The 19,332-nt window shown below is 44.3% G+C and overlaps 1 protein-coding gene across 4 annotated transcripts in view; it reads left to right on the top strand.

Annotated features, from left to right (window-relative positions):
• Positions 1-19,332, top strand: part of FBXW4 (F-box and WD repeat domain containing 4) — a 110,657-nt gene that overhangs the window by 85,750 nt on the left and 5,575 nt on the right. For all 4 annotated transcript variants that reach the window (XM_066619129.1, XM_066619132.1, XM_066619130.1 and 1 more), the window contains exon 7: positions 18,728-18,868. In XM_066619129.1, the coding sequence (XP_066475226.1) occupies positions 18,728-18,868 (141 nt within the window). The remainder of the gene's footprint in view (positions 1-18,727; positions 18,869-19,332) is intronic.

Here is a 19,332-nt window from a genome sequence, read left to right as displayed (position 1 = left end):
TTTCATGTACAGAATGGCTTCTTTTAGCCAAGTGCTTCATGTGTGTGAGGGTCTCTAAGCCTCCCAGTGTTGCCCTCACATTGTCCAAAAGAGTAATTGCTGAACTGCTGAATGATACTGTGTAGTAAGGCAGCAACTGATAATTCTTCCCCCTCTGGCCCCCTTCATTACTAAAACATACAAGAGATAATAGATAGGACTATGGGCTAACTGATTTTGCAGTTGGAAAAATTCATGCATTCCTGGAAACAAAAGAACATGCTATCTGGTGCTTCTCTGATTCCTGGGTGCTATTTTCCTGGGAGATGTTGGGGGGGGGGGCCCTCTCTCATGCTCAGCTTCAAGAAGTTAGAATGTGCTATAAGAGTACATCAAACTTGTAGCTTCTGTTTGGGGCTGAGTTGGTGGTGGGATGACCTTTGCTTTTCTTTGACCCTGTTCTTCTAACACTTTGAATGTGTGAAAAGCTATGCTGTACTGTTTGGACACCAAACACTGTAGTGCCTTAAGGGAGGTTTGGAGGCTCCCAACCTAAGGGGGATGAGAAACAGATGCTGTTTTTGGCAAGTGGCTGTTTAACTCCCTGTGTGCTTCACCATCTTTGAGGAAATTGTGCAATGGAAGCACATTTGATGTAAGTGCTCAGACCCATGTTTCAGCTTCCTCCTCTGCACTGTTACCTGCATAAGACCTGTGCCATTGCTGCTTGTTCTGAGTCTATCTTCTCTTATCCCTTTGATATAAATGTAGAACAGTAATGTCTTCTTGAAGAAAACAGGCAGATGTGTTTGGTTAGTAGTTTGTATAGTTTGCACAACTACTGTCTAGGCGGAATCAATCCATGACTGGAAAATACCTCAAACACTGCAGCAGTCCAAATTTAAGCTTTTATATAGTTGGTCTATAGTACTGTGAAAGTTCTTGTCACCTCCTTTCAAAAAAGATATAGCAAACAATGGAGAAAGCCTTAAGAAGGGCTACAATAAGTCTTGGATATACAAAATACCTTGCATAAGAAGAGAAACTAAAAAGGTTAGTATTTTTCCACTTAGAAAAGATGTGACCAAAAGGAGATCTGGTATGATACTGTATGATGATAGGCTTTAAGAATGAGCAGGAAAGCAACGTCTGCATGAGTGTTTAGATGTTGGACAAACATTTTAGGAGTACCGTACTACCATCATAGAAAATAGAAAATAGCAGATTTTGTACTACTTGCAGTTGTTTCATTGATCTGGTTGCTATAATAATGACCAACAGTATGTTGGGGAGCTCAAAACAATAGCAAGACAAATTCATGAATGGTAAAGACAATGGCAATATACCCTCTTGCAAAATATCTTTAAATAATTAACTCTCAGAGACTGGATGAGAGTAAGGGTTGTACACACATACATGTATGTGGATATTTTATTTTTTGATTCCTTAGTGATAAGACACTTTCTCTAAAGCAACTGGAACTGAACTGATTACCACTATTCAAAATGAACTATCAGGCTGACTGAACCATTCATCTGATCTAGAGAGGCTTTTCTTACACTCTAACATGCACCTCGATCCCATAACTCAGCAGAGACCTGTGAATACAAGTCAGAGTTAGCTATATTCTCCCAACAGCAATTCTCTCTCTCTCTCTCTCTCTCTCTCTCCCCCCCCCCCCACTAAATAATCTATTTCTTAACAGTACTTGTGACAGGTTTTTCTTTCTTAAAGAACCCTCTAATTTTTCCTCTTCAGTTCTCTGTCTTCTTAACTCTTTGAAATTGGCTTCATGTCTTCTCTGACACCAAACCAACACCTTTGCCTTTCCCCACTTCTTATCCCTTTATAGCAACAGATGTTGAAATTTTGTATCCCTTTTATCTGCCCCTCTTTAACCTCTTCCTGTAATTAGGTTCCCCTTGTTAGCAGTACAAAGTGGGCTGGTCCGCTACCTAGCCTGCCTTTTGAGCTATTGTGTCTGAGCACATGTGGTTTGGGGTTGTCTGCAAAAATCCCTTCCCCCTTAGGTAATAGTGGTGGGCGGATGGACAAAGACTGCGGTGTGTTTTCTTCTTCATTTATCTTTGCCAAGGGAAGAAAAATGGGAGGAGGGGTAGGGAGCACTTAAGAAGGGAAAGCCATGGACCTTCACTTCTTTCTCATCAAGTTCAGTTTCCTGGTCCTTTTGTCTTTGGTGTCTTCCCCCACCCTTTCAGGTACTAAAGATGAGTCCCTTTTGATGTCCTCAAGGAGCTAGTATAGTACATGTAATCAGTTAAAAGAAGAGTGTGTTTACACACGTGCGTGGATTTAAGAAAACTGATGGCTTTTCTTATGCATATCACACATTTGAGTTGAGATAGGAAGCACAAACTCTTATATATTACCTAGAATGGCATGGCATATTACCAAAGCAGTGGCAGAGGATGCACAAATGGCTTGCATAACCATTCTTGGTGTGTGGCACATTTTCTCTTTACACATCTATACCAGAAACGTAGAGAGGGGTTGCGGGAGTTAGCTAATTATGTTTCTGGTATAGATATGTAAAGAGAAAATGTGCCACACACCAAGAATGGTTGTCAAAGTCAACCTCTGCTGCTACTTCTGTAGCAAATAGAGATCCATAAGCTTCCATGCATATGTGGAACTTTCTCTGCACCACTACACTTTGCACACTGAACCAAAAACATGGAAAGATGATGTATGAGTCAGTCTTGTATCCCGTTATTCCTTCTTATGAAACACAAAACTTCTCTCAGGTAAGTCATCTGTATGAGCTTACTTAAGATACTGTTGTATATGTACAGTAAGCAAAGATCCTATTTGCTTGCTTCCATCTGTTCTTTGGCCTCGCCATGGTCTCGCCACGGTCCGTTAACCTCACGGGGTGCGTGGGGTTTAGGGTGAAAACCGACAAGCGGATCGACAACTCTGCACCATGCAATAAAAAACTGAAAACTCCTGCCCTAAAGCTGGGCACCTGGAATGTAAGGACAATGACACCTGGCTTCTCTGATGACCTGCAAGAAATAGACGACGCACGCAAAACAGCTGTCATCGACATGGAGCTGAGCAGACTGCAGATGGACATTGTCGCCCTTCAAGAGACTAGGCTGCCAGATTCCGGATCTGTCAAGGAGAGAAATTTCTCATTTTTCTGGCAGGGAAAACCACCAAACGAAACCAGGGAACATGGCGTTGGCTTTGCGGTCAGAAATACCCTGCTGAAATCCATCATCCCACCTACTGTGGGAAGTGAAAGAATTTTGACCCTGCAGCTCCAGTCATCAGCAGGACCTGTCACTCTCATCAGTGCTTATGCACGACTCTGTCGTCTCCAGCAGAAGCCAAAGACAAATTCTATGATGACCTGGCCACTACTATCAAGAAGATCCCCGTAAAAGAGCCATTGTTCATCCTCGGCGATTTCAATGCTAGAGTTGGTGCTGATAACAGTTCGTGGCCCACTTGCTTAGGTCAGTTCGGCACTGGGAAGATGAACGAAAATGGCCAACGCCTGCTAGAGTTTTGCTGTCTTCACGGTCTCTGTGTCAGCAACACATTCTTCAACACAAAGCCCCAACATAGAGTCTCCTGGAGACACCCAAGATCAAAGCACTGGCACCAGCTCGACCTGATTCTCACCAGACGCTCCAGCCTTCCCAGCTGGAAGGTACACAAAGTCCTGGACAACCTCCAGTTCATGCGCAGAGATTGTAATGCAGGGAGGTGAGTCCACATCCTGAACCATGACCTGGTTTTCTTCAGGCTGATCGTCAGTCCAAAATCTTGGCAGGCCTTGCTAAAACGATCCATGAGCCGCTGGAGATCTTTGGCAGAGTGGGTAGTGACAGCTGCATCGTCGGCAAAGAAGAAGTCACGCAGACATTTCAGCTGGACTTTGGACTTTGCTCTCAGTCTGGAGAGGTTGAAGAGCTTTCTGTCTGATCTGGTCCAGAGATAGATGCCTTCTGTTGCGGTTCCAGAGGCCTGCTTCAGCAGGACAGCGAAGAAAATCCCAAACAAGGTTGGTGCAAGAACACAGCCCTGCTTCACGCCGCTTTGGATGTCAAAGGGGTCTGATGTGGAGCCATCGAAGACAACAGTGCCCTTCATGTCCTTGTGGAAGGATCGGATGATGCTGAGGAGCCTGGGTGGACATCCAATCTTGGGGAAAATCTTGAAGAGGCCATCCCTGCTGACCAGGTCGAAGGCCTTCGTGAGATCTATGAAGGCTATAAAGAGTGGCTGTCGCTGTTCCCTGCATTTCTCCTGCAGTTGTCTAAGGGAGAATACCATATCAGTGGTGGACCTGTTGGCTCGGAATCCGCACTGTGATTCTGGATAAACGCTCTCTGCAAGTACCTGGAGCCTCTTTAGTGCAACTCGGGCAAACAACTTTCCTACAACGCTAAGGAGAGAGATGCCATGGTAGTTATTGCAGTCACCCGTGTCGCCTTTGTTCTTGTACAGCATGATGATGTTTGCATCCCTCATGTCTTGAGGTACTCCACCTTCTCTCCAGCAGAGACAGAGGATTTCATGCAGCTCAGTGACGATGATCTCTTTGCAGCAGTTTAGGACTTCAGCAGGGATGCTGTCTTTTCCAGGAGTCCAGGGCCACATGAAGTTCTTCTAGGGTTGGTTCACTGTCAAGCTCCTCCAGCACAGGCAGGCACTCAATGTTGTTCAGCGCTTCTTCGGTGACTACATTTTCTCTGGAATATAGCTCAGAGTAGTGCTGCACCCAGCATTCCATCTGCTGCGTCCGATCCTGGATGATCTCGCCTGTGGCAGACTTCAGAGGGGCAATTTTCTTCTGTATTGGACCTAGGGCCTGCTTGATACCATCATACATCCCCTTGATGTTGCCCGTGTCAGCTGCTATCTGTATCTCAGAACAGAGCTGGAGCCAGTAGTTGTTAGCACATCTCCTGGCAGTCTGCTGGACTTTGCTTCAAGCAGCTCGGAGGACCTGCAGGTTGCGCTCACTGGGACAGGCCTTGTAAGCTGTTTGAGCTCTCCTCTTTTCCTCAATGACTGGTGTCAACTCCTCAGAGTGGGCTTCAAACCAGTCTGCCGTCTTGTTGGTCTTCTTGCCAAATATGGACAAGGCGTTGTTGTAAACGGCATTCTTGAAACGTTCCCATCTGTTGGATGCGTTTGCATCGACCAGGCCTAGAAGAGATTCCTCAAGCGTTCGTGCAAATTTCTCCACTTTTCTCTGATCCCGGGTCTTGCTGGTATCAATGCGAGGTCTTCCTTCCTTTTTCGTGTGGTACAGTCGCTTTGTTTGCAGTTTCACTCTGCTGCACGCCAGGGAATGGTCGGTGTCGCAAGCAGCACCCTGATAGCTGCGCGTCTTGTAAATGGTTACAAGAAATGTTTCCAGGGAAGGTTTCCAGACCCCATTTTGAGAAAATGCAATATAAATAAAAGAACAGATGTTGTTGGCAACCTTCAGTCTCGAAAGACCATGGTATCGCGCTCTGAATGGTGGTTCTGGAACAGCGTCTAGTGTGGCTGAAAAGGCCAATTCGGGAGTGACAATCCCTTCCACACTGGGAGCAAGTGCAGTCTGTCCCTGGTCTGTCTCCCTGGCTATGGGCCTTCCTTCTTTGCCTCTTTGCCTCAGTCTGTTGGCCAAGTGTCTCTTCAAACTGGGAAAGGCCATGCTGCACAGCCTGCCTCCAAGCGGGCCACTCAGAGGCCAGGGTTTCCCACTTGTTGAGGTCCACACCTAAGGCCTTCAGATCCCTCTTGCAGATGTCCTTGTATCACAGCTGTGGTCTACCTGTAGGGCACTTTCCTTGCACGAGTTCTCCATAGAGGAGATCCTTTGGGATCTGGCCATCATCCATTCTCACGACATGACCGAGCCAACGCAGGCGTCTGTTTCAGCAGTGCATACATGCTAGGGATTCCAGCACGTTCCAGGACTGTGTTGTTAGGAACTTTGTCCTGCCAGGTGATGCTGAGAATGCGTCGGAGGCAGTGCATGTGGAAAGCGTTCAGTTTCCTCTCCTGTTGTGAGCGAAGAGTCCATGACTCGCTGCAGTACAGAAGTGTACACAGGATGCAAGCTCTGTAGACCTGGATCTTGGTATGTTCCGTCAGCTTCTTGTTGGACTGGACTCTCTTTGTGAGTCTGGAAAACATGGTAGCTGCTTTACCGATGCGTTTGTTTAGCTCGGTATCGAGAGAAAGAGTGTTGGAGATCGTTGAGCCAAGGTACACAAAGTCCTGGACAACCTCCAGTTCATGCGCAGAGACTGTAATGCAGGGAGGTGAGTCCACATCCTGAACCATGACCTGTGTTTTCTTAAGGCGGATCGTCGTCTGGCCATCATCAGCTTAATGACATCACTTCCTGCTTAATGGTGCCACTTCCAGCCCTCAGCAGGCAACCTAAATGCTATTTGACACTTCTAGTCTACAGTGAGTGGCTTTTCAGGACTTCAGACAACAGTCTTTCTCAGCTGTACCTGGAGGCTTATGTCTTCATGAGAAAAAGACTTTCAGTATAATTGTTTTGGATATGAGCATACATATTTCTGCACAGATGCGGTTTTTAGACTCCGTGCAAGAACGTTGCATGGTTCATTCTTCATCTCCCATATTCAGTTTCTCTTGCCCTCTCTCTACTGTTCTCCTCCTGTACCATGCCCACTTAGATTGTAAGTCAGGAGGCCAGGACTCTTTTGACTGTCTTGTTCTATGTCTGGTGCTTTACTGCTGCAGGCATTCAGTATTCAGTATATAAACAAGAGGTATACAAATGTTGCATACAGCAGTGTTATCTATGTGGAGAAGCTTTCACAAGGAACAATAAGAGCCAAGGTGGTATAGGATGATGTTGGACTTAGACCTGGAAGAGCCGGGTTCAAATTCTCACTCAGCCACAAAGTTTCCTGGTGATCTTGGACAAACCACTATCTCTCAGCCTCACCTAACTTAAAGGTTGATTGTCAGAAAAAAGGAGGGAAGGAACCATGTACACCACCCTTGGAGCTTCTTGGAGGAAGGGCAGTATAAAAATGTGAAAAATAAAATTATGATTTTAAAAACTATATTTTAATGTGTTGTGAATAAAATGATCGGCTAATTATGCTGATGAATCAATCATTTCATCCCTAGTGTATAAACGCATAAATGTTTACATAGCTAATTGTAATGCATATATAGAGGTTGGGTGGTGATAAATTCCAAGAAGAACCATACAGGAAGAGTTCAAAAGAGTTCGGTTGCTCAGAAGTAGAAGTAGGGCAGACTCAATTTTGTGCTGGGCTCAAGATATATATGATGGAGTGTAACACAGCCATGTGTTAGCTGAAGCACAGCCATGCCAGGATGTCTATGGGAAAGTGAAATGAAGTGTTCTGTGCATTAATTTATTTGTTCAGTATTGAAAGGGTGAGTTGTATCTTTAAATATCTTACTGGTTAAAAAGGAAAACAAATCACCTTGAACTAGAATTTAGGTATTTTGGGGAGCATAGTTAATTCAAAGATTGCACAGAATTATGCTTCTTATTGCTGTACTGGTTTGTGGCCAGAATGGCAGTGGAAACATTTTCTCTTTTGAAACTTTATATAGTGGACTGCTAATAGGAGCAAGATATGTGGGTTTGTCCAGTGGGCATCTAGGGGTCTGACATATAGAGCTTTTCTCCAGGTATGCTTGAATTGGTGAATCATCAGTTGTGTCATTGTCTTCTTGTTTTGTATTATTGGGGCATTCTGTAAGTACATTCTCTGAGTTACTGTCAAGCTCTAATTTACTGTAGTAATTCTTTTGATAAAGATGTCCCTTTTAGCACTGTTTCTTTACAGTGCTCATCATCCCACCTTAAGAGCCCTTGTAGCCTATGGGAGCAGTGCATTATGGGCAGGATAGGGCCAATCAGCTCCCTTTGGCTTCAGTGGCATCTCCTTAACCACTATTCCATGCAGTGCTTCAGAAGAACAGATCCTCCATATTGAATCAGGTATTACTATAATTTCAATAGAAACAATACTGATATATATCCAAGGTTTGAGGTACTATGTTCTAGGCTTCTTGCCCCTTAATTACATGACCGTTAATTCTATCCTTAAACTAAATTGTGTTTATTTTTATGACTATCAATTTTTGCAAGTTTTATTCCTTTTTCTAGTAGTTTTGGACAATATCTGGGATCACAGATTGAAAAGTAGAGGGATTAATTGTAAGTGGCGGCTGGAAATGCAAGACAGTGGACAAAATGGAGAATTCTGCAGGATGCACAACCTAGGGCGCAATCCTAACCAACTTTCCAGCACTGGCATAGCTGTGCCAGTGGGGCATGGGCTGCATCCTGCAGATGGGGGGGGGGCAGTCATGGAGGCTTCTCCAAGGTAGGGCAATGTTTGTTCCCTTACCTCGGAGTTACATTGCCCTTATGTCAGTCCTAGAAAATTGGTTAGGGTTGCGCCTCTAGTTTCCTAGGTTGGAAACTGGAAACCTTTTGGTATTTACTAGGAGGTTTTCTTTATAATCAGAGGGACCAGAAAAATGAAAATCCAAATTTTGTGCTAAAAATGTTTCAGAATTTACATATACGATACATATGTTGATTTGCAGAATACACACAGCATATAAGATTCCTGCTGTCTTGCACTTTAGTGCAACTTATACCACAGTTCCCATTACCACTTTTATTTGGAAGTAAGTTTTATTTATGCCAGTGGAGCTTATATCCATAATAAGAATACTTAGGAATTGAGCCTTTCATGTCTTTAGACATTTCTTGTAATGCTGGGATTTTTTTCTAGGCATGCTAAAGAGAAGCCTTTATCCTTGGATCGGTCATTATGACTTCTGGCCTTTCTTTGCTCCCCTTCAGATGCTCACATAGCATTTCAGCTACACCTGTAACAAAATCCTCCAATGTATGTAGGGGAGAAGTTTCCTGCCTCTGATCAGTTTCACGCCAGGCAAACTTTATTTTCCCTTCAGTTGCAAGAGAATCAACAGAAGCTATAAAGAATATTGAATATATAAAGAACACACAAACATGCATCCTGAATCCCCCACCACCACTGGTTTGGGCTGGCTCATTTAAACAGATGGCTTTGTTTTGATTTGGAATCTCCATTTTTCTTTTTCTTTTCTCTTTTTTCTTTTTTTTTGTCTGCCAGCCGAAGGAGACCTCCAAAGTGCTGTCTGTTCAAAAAGAAGCTATACAGTGGTTTATTCCCACACAACTCCCCGCCGTTCTCCTTGCTTCCCCCCCAATTTGAGAGAATTTCCCCCACCTTTGAGACATTCTTCACATTCTTTGCAGAGAAAAGGGGTTAAACGTCTGAATTTGGGGGTCACCATGTTATACAAATTGCAATCTAATCGTTTTTACAAGAACACACGTGTGCTAAGAAAAAGGACCCTGAACAAGAAAGACAAGGAGACAGACAGCTTGCTTTGTCCTTCCTCCCCCGAATGTTTCTTGCCATTGTCATATTGCCGTGTCTCTCTCCCCTCCTTGCCTCTGGGAGGGAGAGAGTTGGTTTGATAGTTAAATTGGCCCGTAAAGCAGAAGGGCTTGGTGCCATTTCTGTTTGTTTTCCCAAATAAAAGCCCCAGAGGGGTCTCTTTTGCACCGTTGTGGCTTTATTTGAGGAAACTGGCTTTTTCCCATAGCTAGTGTGTCCGTTTATCCTCTGAACTTAACCTTACGACAACCCGGACAACAAAAAACGTCCAGTGTCCCAGAGCCAAGAAAGGTAAAGAAATTGTATCTCTTTATTGGACCCTTTAAAGTGTGTGTGGGCCAGTTCAGAGTCACCAGAAGAAAAGAGAGCAAAGCTTCTCCGTCCCTGCCACCGCCACTATCATTGCCACCCCTGCCGAAGCTGAAGGCATGCATGGTCTCCAGCTGGCATAGGGAGCATTGTGAGCAGGGTGCTGCCCAGGGTTAACTTAAAACAAAGCCTGTTTTCAGGAAAACCAGTTGTTACTACACCCCAGAGGGCTTTCCTATGTGGGTTATTTGTATGTGGTCTAGGAATACTTGTTGATTCTTTATTAATAAACTCTTCACTGTGTAAGTTCATCAAAGTGATAGACTGCTTCCTCATTCCGATGCACTTTTTGCCATCTGTGTTGTGAGAATGCCTTGCGTTCCTGCAATATTCATTAGTGCATTGTAAACACAAGACACAGTGACCCCCCCGACCCCCCCCCCCCCCGCAACATATTGGCAAGTGTCAAGACAGAGGCACACTCCTTGGCTCCTGCACCTAAGTATAGGGCAAAATATTCCTGTACAGCTTGCAGGCTTTTGGTAGAATCTGGAGAATCCTAGCTTCTCTTAGCAAATCCTAGAAAGAATTTTGGGTGACACTGCCTTTGAGACAAGCCTTGTGAATTTGATTCTGGTTAAAATATATCAGTTTAATTTGTATTGGTATTCTGTAGATGAACTGTACAAGTTCTGGCTCTTTTCCAGTTGTTTATTTGCAGTTGGCAAATAATACCAAAGTATTTGGTAGTTCAGAGCAACTCTGTAACTTTTAACTATGCGGACATTCTGTCTTCCCTCTTTACATGATTGGGACAAAAAGACATTGGGGGGGGTAGACACATCTTATATATCCTTATATCACTTGATTAAAAAGCTGGGGATGAAGAGTGAACCAATAATAAATATTTTTATTTGTGCACAGAAGCCATGAGTGCCTTGGCAGTTGGTGAGAGAGGAAACAAAGAGAAGATGCAGAGTAAAGAGAGCTTCTCCCCTGCAAACTTGAAGTGTCCGCCAGTGTTTGGGCGGGAAAATTTTTTTTTTTTTGAACCTAAGCTTGTCTCATTTAAAGCAGTCTGCCACTGCTGCCTCTTGTTCATGTGGAATGTTTGGTGTATATGCATCCTCTTGGTGGAAAGAGAATGTAACCTGCTGCAATCTGGGCCAATCCAACTGAGGTCTTCTGCTATAGCCTTTGGGAGCAGCAGGATTTAAATTCATGTGAATTGTAGCCAAGAGCCCTCTCAGATGCACCTACAGAAGTTGACTTTGCCTGCTTATGCCTAGCACTGTTTGCCTTGAAGGTACTGCAAGCTTCTCTGTGGTCTTTGGTTAGTGCCTAACAGAGTAGTGGAATACACTCTTAAAGCTAGCCTTGGATAAGAGTTGATTTGTTCTGGCTTTTTAGACATGGCTCTGCCACTGTTTTCCCAATATAATTGTTTTGCTTAGAAAACAGTTTCAGGAAGAGTTGTAGTATGGCAAAGGAAGATAACTGCTGGCAAAATAAATCCACACTTCCCATCCCTGCCCTGTGATTTATACATTCAACTTTCATTCTGTTGAGCAGGCAGCCCTCCACCCTGTAAGATTTTGAATACAGTATATCATTTGGAAGGGACTCGTGATTGTAAGAGCCTCTTGCCAGCTAAAGGAATGTCTTGGTTGGAATCCAGATGTCTTTTTGTAGTGATTTGAACACTAGTACGGTACTGTACCTTTCTGTGAATAGCATCCAGTGGGCTGAATCCCACAGTCTTTGCTTTGTTACCTACAACCAGGTGACATGTAACCAAATGAGGCTGAATTGGGCTGTGTTTATATCTTTACCATCCATGATGTTGAACTGGAGAGCTGGTTGAGAAAGGTGGCAGTAGTGAAATGAATAATTTGTTAGTACTGGTGTAACGCTAGTGCAGCCTGTTTTCAGCAGAAATGCCCCCTCACATAAGTATGAGCATGAGCAGTGTAACAGGCTGCTTCTGTATAAGCTGACTAGTAATGTCTGCATGGGTTCCCAGAGTCTAGAAAGTTTGCCTTTGGCCTGGAACATATGAATGCTTTGGAAAGCAAATGGGAATCTCAGAAATGAGCCTGAAGAGAAACTGTCTCCAGGGGACATCCACTAAAATTGAGTGTTGGGTGGGTTAGGACAGACAAAAGAAAATATTTCTTTACTCAGCGTGTGGTCGGTCTGTGGAACTCCTTGCCACAGGATGTGGTGCTGGCGTCTAGCCTAGACGCCTTTAAAAGGGGATTGGACAAGTTTCTGGAGGAAAAATCCATTACGGGGTACAAGCCATGATGTGTATGCGCAACCTCCTGATTTTAGAAATGGGTTATGTCAGAATTCCAGATGCAAGGGAGGGCAGCAGGATGAGGTCTCTTGTTATCTGGTGTGCTCCCTGGGGCATTTGGTGGGCCACTGTAAGATACAGGAAGCTGGACTAGATGGGCCTATGGCCTGATCCAGTGGGGCTGTTCTTATGTTCTTATTTGGCATTGGCTCTACAACAAGAAAATAACTTCCTTTGGGCTCAATCCTAACCAACTTTTCAGCACTGACATAACTGTGCCAATGTGGCATGCACTTCATCCTGCAGTGGGGAGGCAGTCAAGGGGGCCTCCTGAAGGTAAGGGCATGTTTGTTACCTTAATTTGGGGCTCCATTGTGGCTAGGTCAGTGCTGGAAAGTTGGTTAGGATTGCACCCTTTGTTTCATCCGGCTCTCATCCAACATGATTCAATGCAAGAATGATATTTCCTACTGTGTTACTTGCCTGGCATTTGATGATTTCCCCTTCTTTGGCAGACTTCGTGTTGTGGTGATACATTACTAGAACTAAATCTTAAACTCATCTGTGCTGCACTTAGAATTGGGACACACCTAGATTCTCGTGCTTTTTCTTTGCCTTGTTATCTCATGGTATATAATTATTTGGTTTGATTTGTGTTCATATGCATATTAGACCAATTGAACTTTCTAGATTGTACCCCGTATCTGATGAAATGGGCTCCATCCTACAAAAGGTTATGCCTCAATTTGTTCTTGACAGTACAGAAAGATATGTCTCCCCCCTTTGAATACTTTTGTTTGCAAATGGGAGCCTTTGGGTTCAAGTCCAAGCAGAAGAGGCTGTACAGTCTCTATCTGCCAGCACATTTTGATTTTATCCTTTCCCAGCTTGGAAGGTAGGTGAGGTGCTGATGGAGGGGCTGTTTCTCAGTCACAAGAGAGAGAGAGAGAGAGAGAGAGTGGGTCAGTTAAATGTAAGTGCTAATGATCTCATGTCAGGATAACGGTGAGGTGGCAAGCTCCTGTGGACTGCTACAGAGAGAAAACTCATTGCAGTAACAGGCCAGAGGGAGCTTATGATACTACAGAGACCAGCACTGGCCTGAGAGGATGGTTGGTGCAGCCCCTTCCCAGGGACTGCTTGAGATCTTCATGCTTCCCTAAGGGAAGGCAAAATGAAGGCATGCCCAGGCCAAAGGGAACTTATAACACCAGCTTCTATAGAGACCAGTACTGGCCTGAGAGTTTTATTAATTATTGTACTTTTTTAAATGTTGGAAGCCACCTTGGAAGCCTCTTCAGAGGTGAAAAATCAGAATATAAATACATGAATAAACAAATAGGTTCTTCTTGCAAATAGGGATATGGTTTATATCAGAAGTGCTTCCAATTGAAATACTGTACCTCTATGTTTGATTTTTTCTGATGTGTCCTGTAAACGACTCAGGCTAGGTTTCAACAAGATCTTGGCTTCCCTGGGATTATCTCAATGTTACCATTTCATACGAACAAAGCTTGAAAAGAGTTATTGAGAGGTTTGTTAGTACTACATAGGGTATTTTCAGAGACCACCAGCCAGCACAGTGTATGCTTCTGGCTCAGACTACCCTTTCTGTTACAGGAAATGTCTGATAAATGTTCTTTAATATATTTCAGACGTTGGACATCTTATTATTATGGCAAGACCTCACTAAATAGCATCCTGAGAGCTACAGACTTGACTGGCATAACCCCTGACCTATTGGATTTACTTGTTTTTTCTCTGCCTACCTTCACCTGTCCTGAGGGTGTTAGCAAGTTAATTCCTGGATCTGGTTACTCTTTTATTACTGGTGTGTAAAGTGCATTGCTAACTTTAGAACAACCTGTAAAGGAACTAACATGTCTGAGATGGTAGTGACTTACCAAAGGATCATGTGGTGAATCCATGGCAGGGCAGGGATTTGAAGTGAAGTCTCTAGGTACAGGCCAGCACTGCCCACTAGATCATGAGTGGAGTGAAATTTAGCATAAAAATCATGCGTAGTTTATCTTCCGTGCAGGGAGAATGATTACACAGGCCTACAAAATTGAGGGTCAGAAAAGTTTTCCCCAAACTTTATGGTGTTTTGATATGAATTTGGGATGCCGAATTCAAAAATGTCATCTGTTTTACCCTATCATGTCTAGTTTTGGAGATGTAGTATAGCCTCATTAGTGAATGGTTCAAGCAGCTTCCTCATGAGGAAGCCATGGTGTAGGCTTCCTCATGAGGAAGCTGCTTGAACCATTCACTAAAGAGGCAATGCCATGTCTCCAAAACTAGACATGATAGGGCAAAACAGATGCTATTTTTGGAATCAGCACCCCAAGTATACCCAGAAATTGGTGTAACATTTAAGGAAGCAAAATGTGTGTTGTGTTATAGGGTCACAATCTGCCATGTAGGGTGGCATAAGGGTTTTGGGTATCTGGGCTTTTTCTCTCTAGCTAGTTCTGGAACATGTAAGACTTCAGTCTTTTCATGTTGAAGTAACCTTGTTTTACTATGAGTCTATGTGGCTTGGTTGCCAAGGTGTGGAGTTTAGGATCATGTTACCACATTTCGGGGAGATTTTCACATAGGCAAGTTCTTCTTCCCAATTAACTGCCTAGCATACTAATACTGAAGATCTGCACGTGGAAAGGGTCTGGCATTAGTTCTGCATGTGGAAAGGGTCTGGCAAAGCCACCTTGGGTGCCCTTTGGGGAGAAAGGTGGGATATGAATCAAATAAATGAATAATTGTCCCTTCACCTCTTGACCTACCTCCAGGTGCAGGATTTACAAAGCAGACAAACTGCACTCCTCCCCTCCAAGGGTTAATGCATTAAGAACGTTCAGCAATTCCCTGCCTTGGGAAACACAAAGTAATGCAAACACTTTATTTTCAAGTGGGGAATCACACCAATCTCAAAAATGATGGTTTTATGACACCTCTCATTATTTTTGCTACATAAGTTGCTTTAAGAAATTTTTTATGGTTTGTAAATAATAAGTAAATATTCTAAATAATTTATTTCAGGTGGGGAACCATCCATACACTAGTCAATTTTAAGCCTTCTCACACATTGCCCCATTTTAACCAATGTTAAATCTATCCTCATTGCAATTTTGCTGTCCTCTCCTTTGACACACTGCATTATGGAAGGGCTCATATGGATGAAGCATATGAATTGAATAAATCTGTGTGGAAATAAGCCTAGTTTTGCCTAAGAAAAATTAGCTCTCACCTAGCTCTTTGCCACTTACCGAATTTTCAGATTTTGTAATATGAATGGAAGCATATCAATGGATCATGTTTGTCACGCAGCTGCCAAGTCTTGCCCTGCTGTTGGTATAACACTTTTTGCAGCTTGGAAAGCTTTTCAGTAGAAATGTCTTTGTTCAGAATATAGAAAAAGAGAGCCTCCGTGAAGTCCAGAAATCATCTAGGAAATGAGCATTTTTGGGAAAGCACCAGTTTTTGAAAATGTCTTGCCTTGCAAGCAATTTTGAGACCTCTCACTGTCATAAGAACATAAGAACAGCCCCACTGGATCAGGCCATAGGCCCATCTAGTCCAGCTTCCTGTATCTCACAGCGGCCCACCAAATGCCCCAGGGAGCACACCAGATAACAAGAGACCTCATCCTGGTGCCCTCCCTTGAACTTGTCCACAGTTGCTACTATTGCTCCACTTGGATCAGTTGAAACACGTAGGAAAACACTTGTTAGTGGGTCATGCTCAGCAGCTGAAGAATTACCTTCCCATGGTTTTGTCGTTTTGAAGTGGTGGAGCACTGTTCACTTCCCACCAAAAGGGAACTGAGGTTCAACAGTTCAAGATCTTGGTTAAGGTACATGGAAAAGCCAGGGCATGAATCTAGATCTTTTGGAAGCCACATCAATCTCCCTTTATGCCCTAATATGCCACTAGTGATGGCAACTAGAGATCCTACTAGCCACAGATTCCCTGCTTCCCTTCACCCAAACTGCTAGGAATGTTCAGACCCACTTTTCTTTCTTGGCCACGGGTCCTGCTTTTGCTGATGAGTCCTGTCTCTCACTCCTGCCCTATTGCTGTAAATGTCTTCACCTCTTGACCTACCTCCAGGTGCAGGATTTACAAAGCAGACAAACTACACTCCTCCCCTTGAAGGGTTAATGTCTTAAGAACTTGTCCAGCAATTCCCTGCCTTGCGAAACACAAAGTAAGTGCAATAACACAGCACCCCTGGACTCGGGTTTTGGGGGCAGCGGGGAGGTTGGAGGATTAATTCCTGCACTTGATGTTAAAGCTTGTCCGAGCGGTTTGCCTTGGGGGGAGCATTGCTAGGGCCGACTGGTCTTGTTAAATGGTTGCTAAGGCCCTGGCATCACGGCCTGTTGGAGTGGCCCACAGTCACGGTCACGGAGGGAATTACACAGCCACAAAGAAATTGTTATTCTCCATAATCTGCTCTTTGGAGAGTGACTGGGGGAGATGGGCCGGCCCCAGCATGCCGCCAGTGCTGTGATCATGGAAGCGTGTTGGCTCTGGGGAGTGGGGCAGGGCTCACCTTCTGATCTGGGGGACACCAGTGTTGCTGGTGCTAATCTGCTTTCTCAGCAATTTTGCTCCTCTGACATAACGGTGTTTACTTGTTTGAACATCTCCTGGGACTCTATTTTGCCTATTGTGTGGTCTTTATCCCCCCCACCCCCAATGGGGCTTTAGCCCAGATTACAGATGGAATTAAGGCCTCTGGCTCGGGTGCCCCAGAAAGACTGATACGGGATCAAGGAGCAGAAAGTAACAAAATAACTGGAAGGAGGGGGAGGTGCCACATTTGCTTTAGGGAGTGGAAGCTGCATTGTCCCATGAAGTGAGAGCCAGGGCTGCAGGCTGAAAAGCAAGCGCTCAGTGCTTTGTGTCCAGTTCTGATTAGACCGTTAGGGAGGAGGAGAAGGGCTGGGAACATGTGGGTCTTTAGTGGCTGAATGGGCTTCATTGGATGCTGTTGTCTGAGTGGTAGTGAGAACTGTGGCAGCCTGGCTTTCTCTTGTTGGGGAGACGGGGGAGAACAGATGGGGCATGTTGGTCCTCAATTAGGAGTGTGTATTAATTAATCAGAGAGACCTGTACTAGATGGCGCTTGTGGCTGTAATGAAGGAAGGAGACCACTCAGCTGTCTGGCTCAGTCTCTTGTTCCTTAGATCCTTTTTGCTTTTTGTGCTCATTTGCTCTTCTCTTTTTCTGTTGAAAAAGTTACATGCATGCACAGGGCAAGCAAATGTGTCCCTCTGTCAGGTATTCTATTTTTGACATTTCAAGAAGCCATTGTTCCCCTTTCCAAATCTGCAATGAGGGCTGCAGAATTAACCCTTGTTGTGTTACTGAATACACAGCGGCAACCCAGCTTCAGAAAGTACAACAGCCCAAGTCATGGCTGTGAGGTTAGGTATCTATGAAAGCAGCCATGAATGGTTCTTCCACAGTGAATCTGCTGCATAGAGACTGATTCAGATTAGGGGATGAGCTCAGCCCCCCTTTCAGAGTTTGGTTTTAGGGCCAGGTTTTAGAAATCTTAAGCAAGGCTGAGATAGTTTCCTTGGACTTCATCACCTTGCAGTATGTAGAGGTATGGTGAGGGTATTGGTGGAAATGCAGTGATTCCTGCTCTTGAGCCCTTCTTTTTTCTAGCACCCACATTTCATGCAAGAGGCAGACTGGAAGAATGGAGCCAATCTGGGAAGACCACAAGGAAAGACTCATGAATGCATGAAGTGTACTTACCTGGAGAGTAGAGGCTATAGAATCTGGCTGTTTTTCAGAGGTGTGAACACCATGGGAAAAAGAGCTAGCTGGGAATGAATGGGATCATTGGGGAGTTACTTCTTGGTATTACAGAGAAGCTTTCTAAGATATAGTGAGTTCAGAAATGCTTCCCAGGAAATGCATCACCTTCTGAAGCTCAGAGCTGGACAGTCAGAAACTAAATGCTGCTACATGGTAGCAAATGCATATTTGCCATCATCTGCACATGCAGTGTGGAAGCTGTGGTCATTCCTGGCACCCTCAGATGTGTATCTGCCTGATGCACATGTTTACAAACCCTTTGTTTACCATATTCATGCTTTATGTTATCGTGTATAAGTAAACATAATGTGCAATGCTGTTCTAAGGACTGACTGGTAGAATGCAGCTTGCCTCTGGGGCTCACAGGCTTGTTGAGAAAGTTGTTGTAAACTCCTGCATTAAGAATTCATCAGTGACCTTTAAGCCATAATGTGGAATGGTGCTAATAGGGTGCCTCTTTTCTTGATGTGCTAGTAGTTTTAGGGTGAGAGGGGATTGCTTAGGGCTATTAATACAAACACAAAATACACAGCCCCTGCAGAAGCGGAATTGTTTCTAGCACATGCTAGTTTTCACTGTATCAAGCTAGAGACTGATTTGAGTACTATAATGGTTTTTATTCTTTTGAAGGGAAAGTGGCTATTTTTACTGTGTGTGTGTGTTTTAAACTGGGCAAGAAACAAACGTGCATCTATTCTGCACTTGGCTGTTGTGTTTAGCATTTTTGTACTGCTGACCTGCTCTGAAAAAGAGCTGTATCAGGGAGGTAAAAAAATTTTTTTCCTGTGAAACTGTGGCAGGAGATACCCAGCACCTTAATTAATTCCTTCTTGGGTTCTCTTTCTAGTGGGCAGCTGATCACCTGCCTTGGGACTGACTTCCACCGAGGAGCCGGTGTCTTGGACGTTTTCTATGAAACACCTTCCACCTTGCTCTCTTGTGGGTATGATACCTACATCCGGTACTGGGACTTAAGGACTAGCACAAGGTTAGTTTGAGGCTCTTGCTTGGTTTGTGAGATGACTGGAAAAGCCCTTGTATGCAAGATTCTCAATGGCTTACTTGGAAATCAAGGTTGTTCATGAGAATGGGAAGTAGTCTCCAGTGAATAATAGTCTAAAGCAGTGGTTCTCAAACTGGTGGGTTGGGATGCTTTCCCCGTTCCTTTAAGGAGCAGGGGAAGAGGAGAGGCAGGGAAGCGATCCCCAGGATCGTGTCTCTAAGGGGGGGTGCTTTCACTCAGTGAGGGCTGCTGGAGGCTGCAGGAGATGCGGGTAGCCCAGCGCAGCCGACAGGGCTACCCGAGGTTTGGAATCTTTAAACAGAGCGATCACAAAGCACTTCCTGTTTGCAGGAGGTGCATTGCAATTGCTCTGTTTGAAGTTTCCAAGCCTCGGGAAGCCCAGTGGAGGGCTATGCTGGGCACCCCACACGTCTTGCAGCCTCCAGCAA

Source organism: Tiliqua scincoides, chromosome 3 (genome assembly GCF_035046505.1).
Source record: "Tiliqua scincoides isolate rTilSci1 chromosome 3, rTilSci1.hap2, whole genome shotgun sequence".
NCBI lineage: Eukaryota > Metazoa > Chordata > Lepidosauria > Squamata > Scincidae > Tiliqua > Tiliqua scincoides.
The sequence above is the reverse complement of the archived record's forward strand: the minus strand, read 5'-3'. Positions and strand labels throughout refer to the sequence as shown.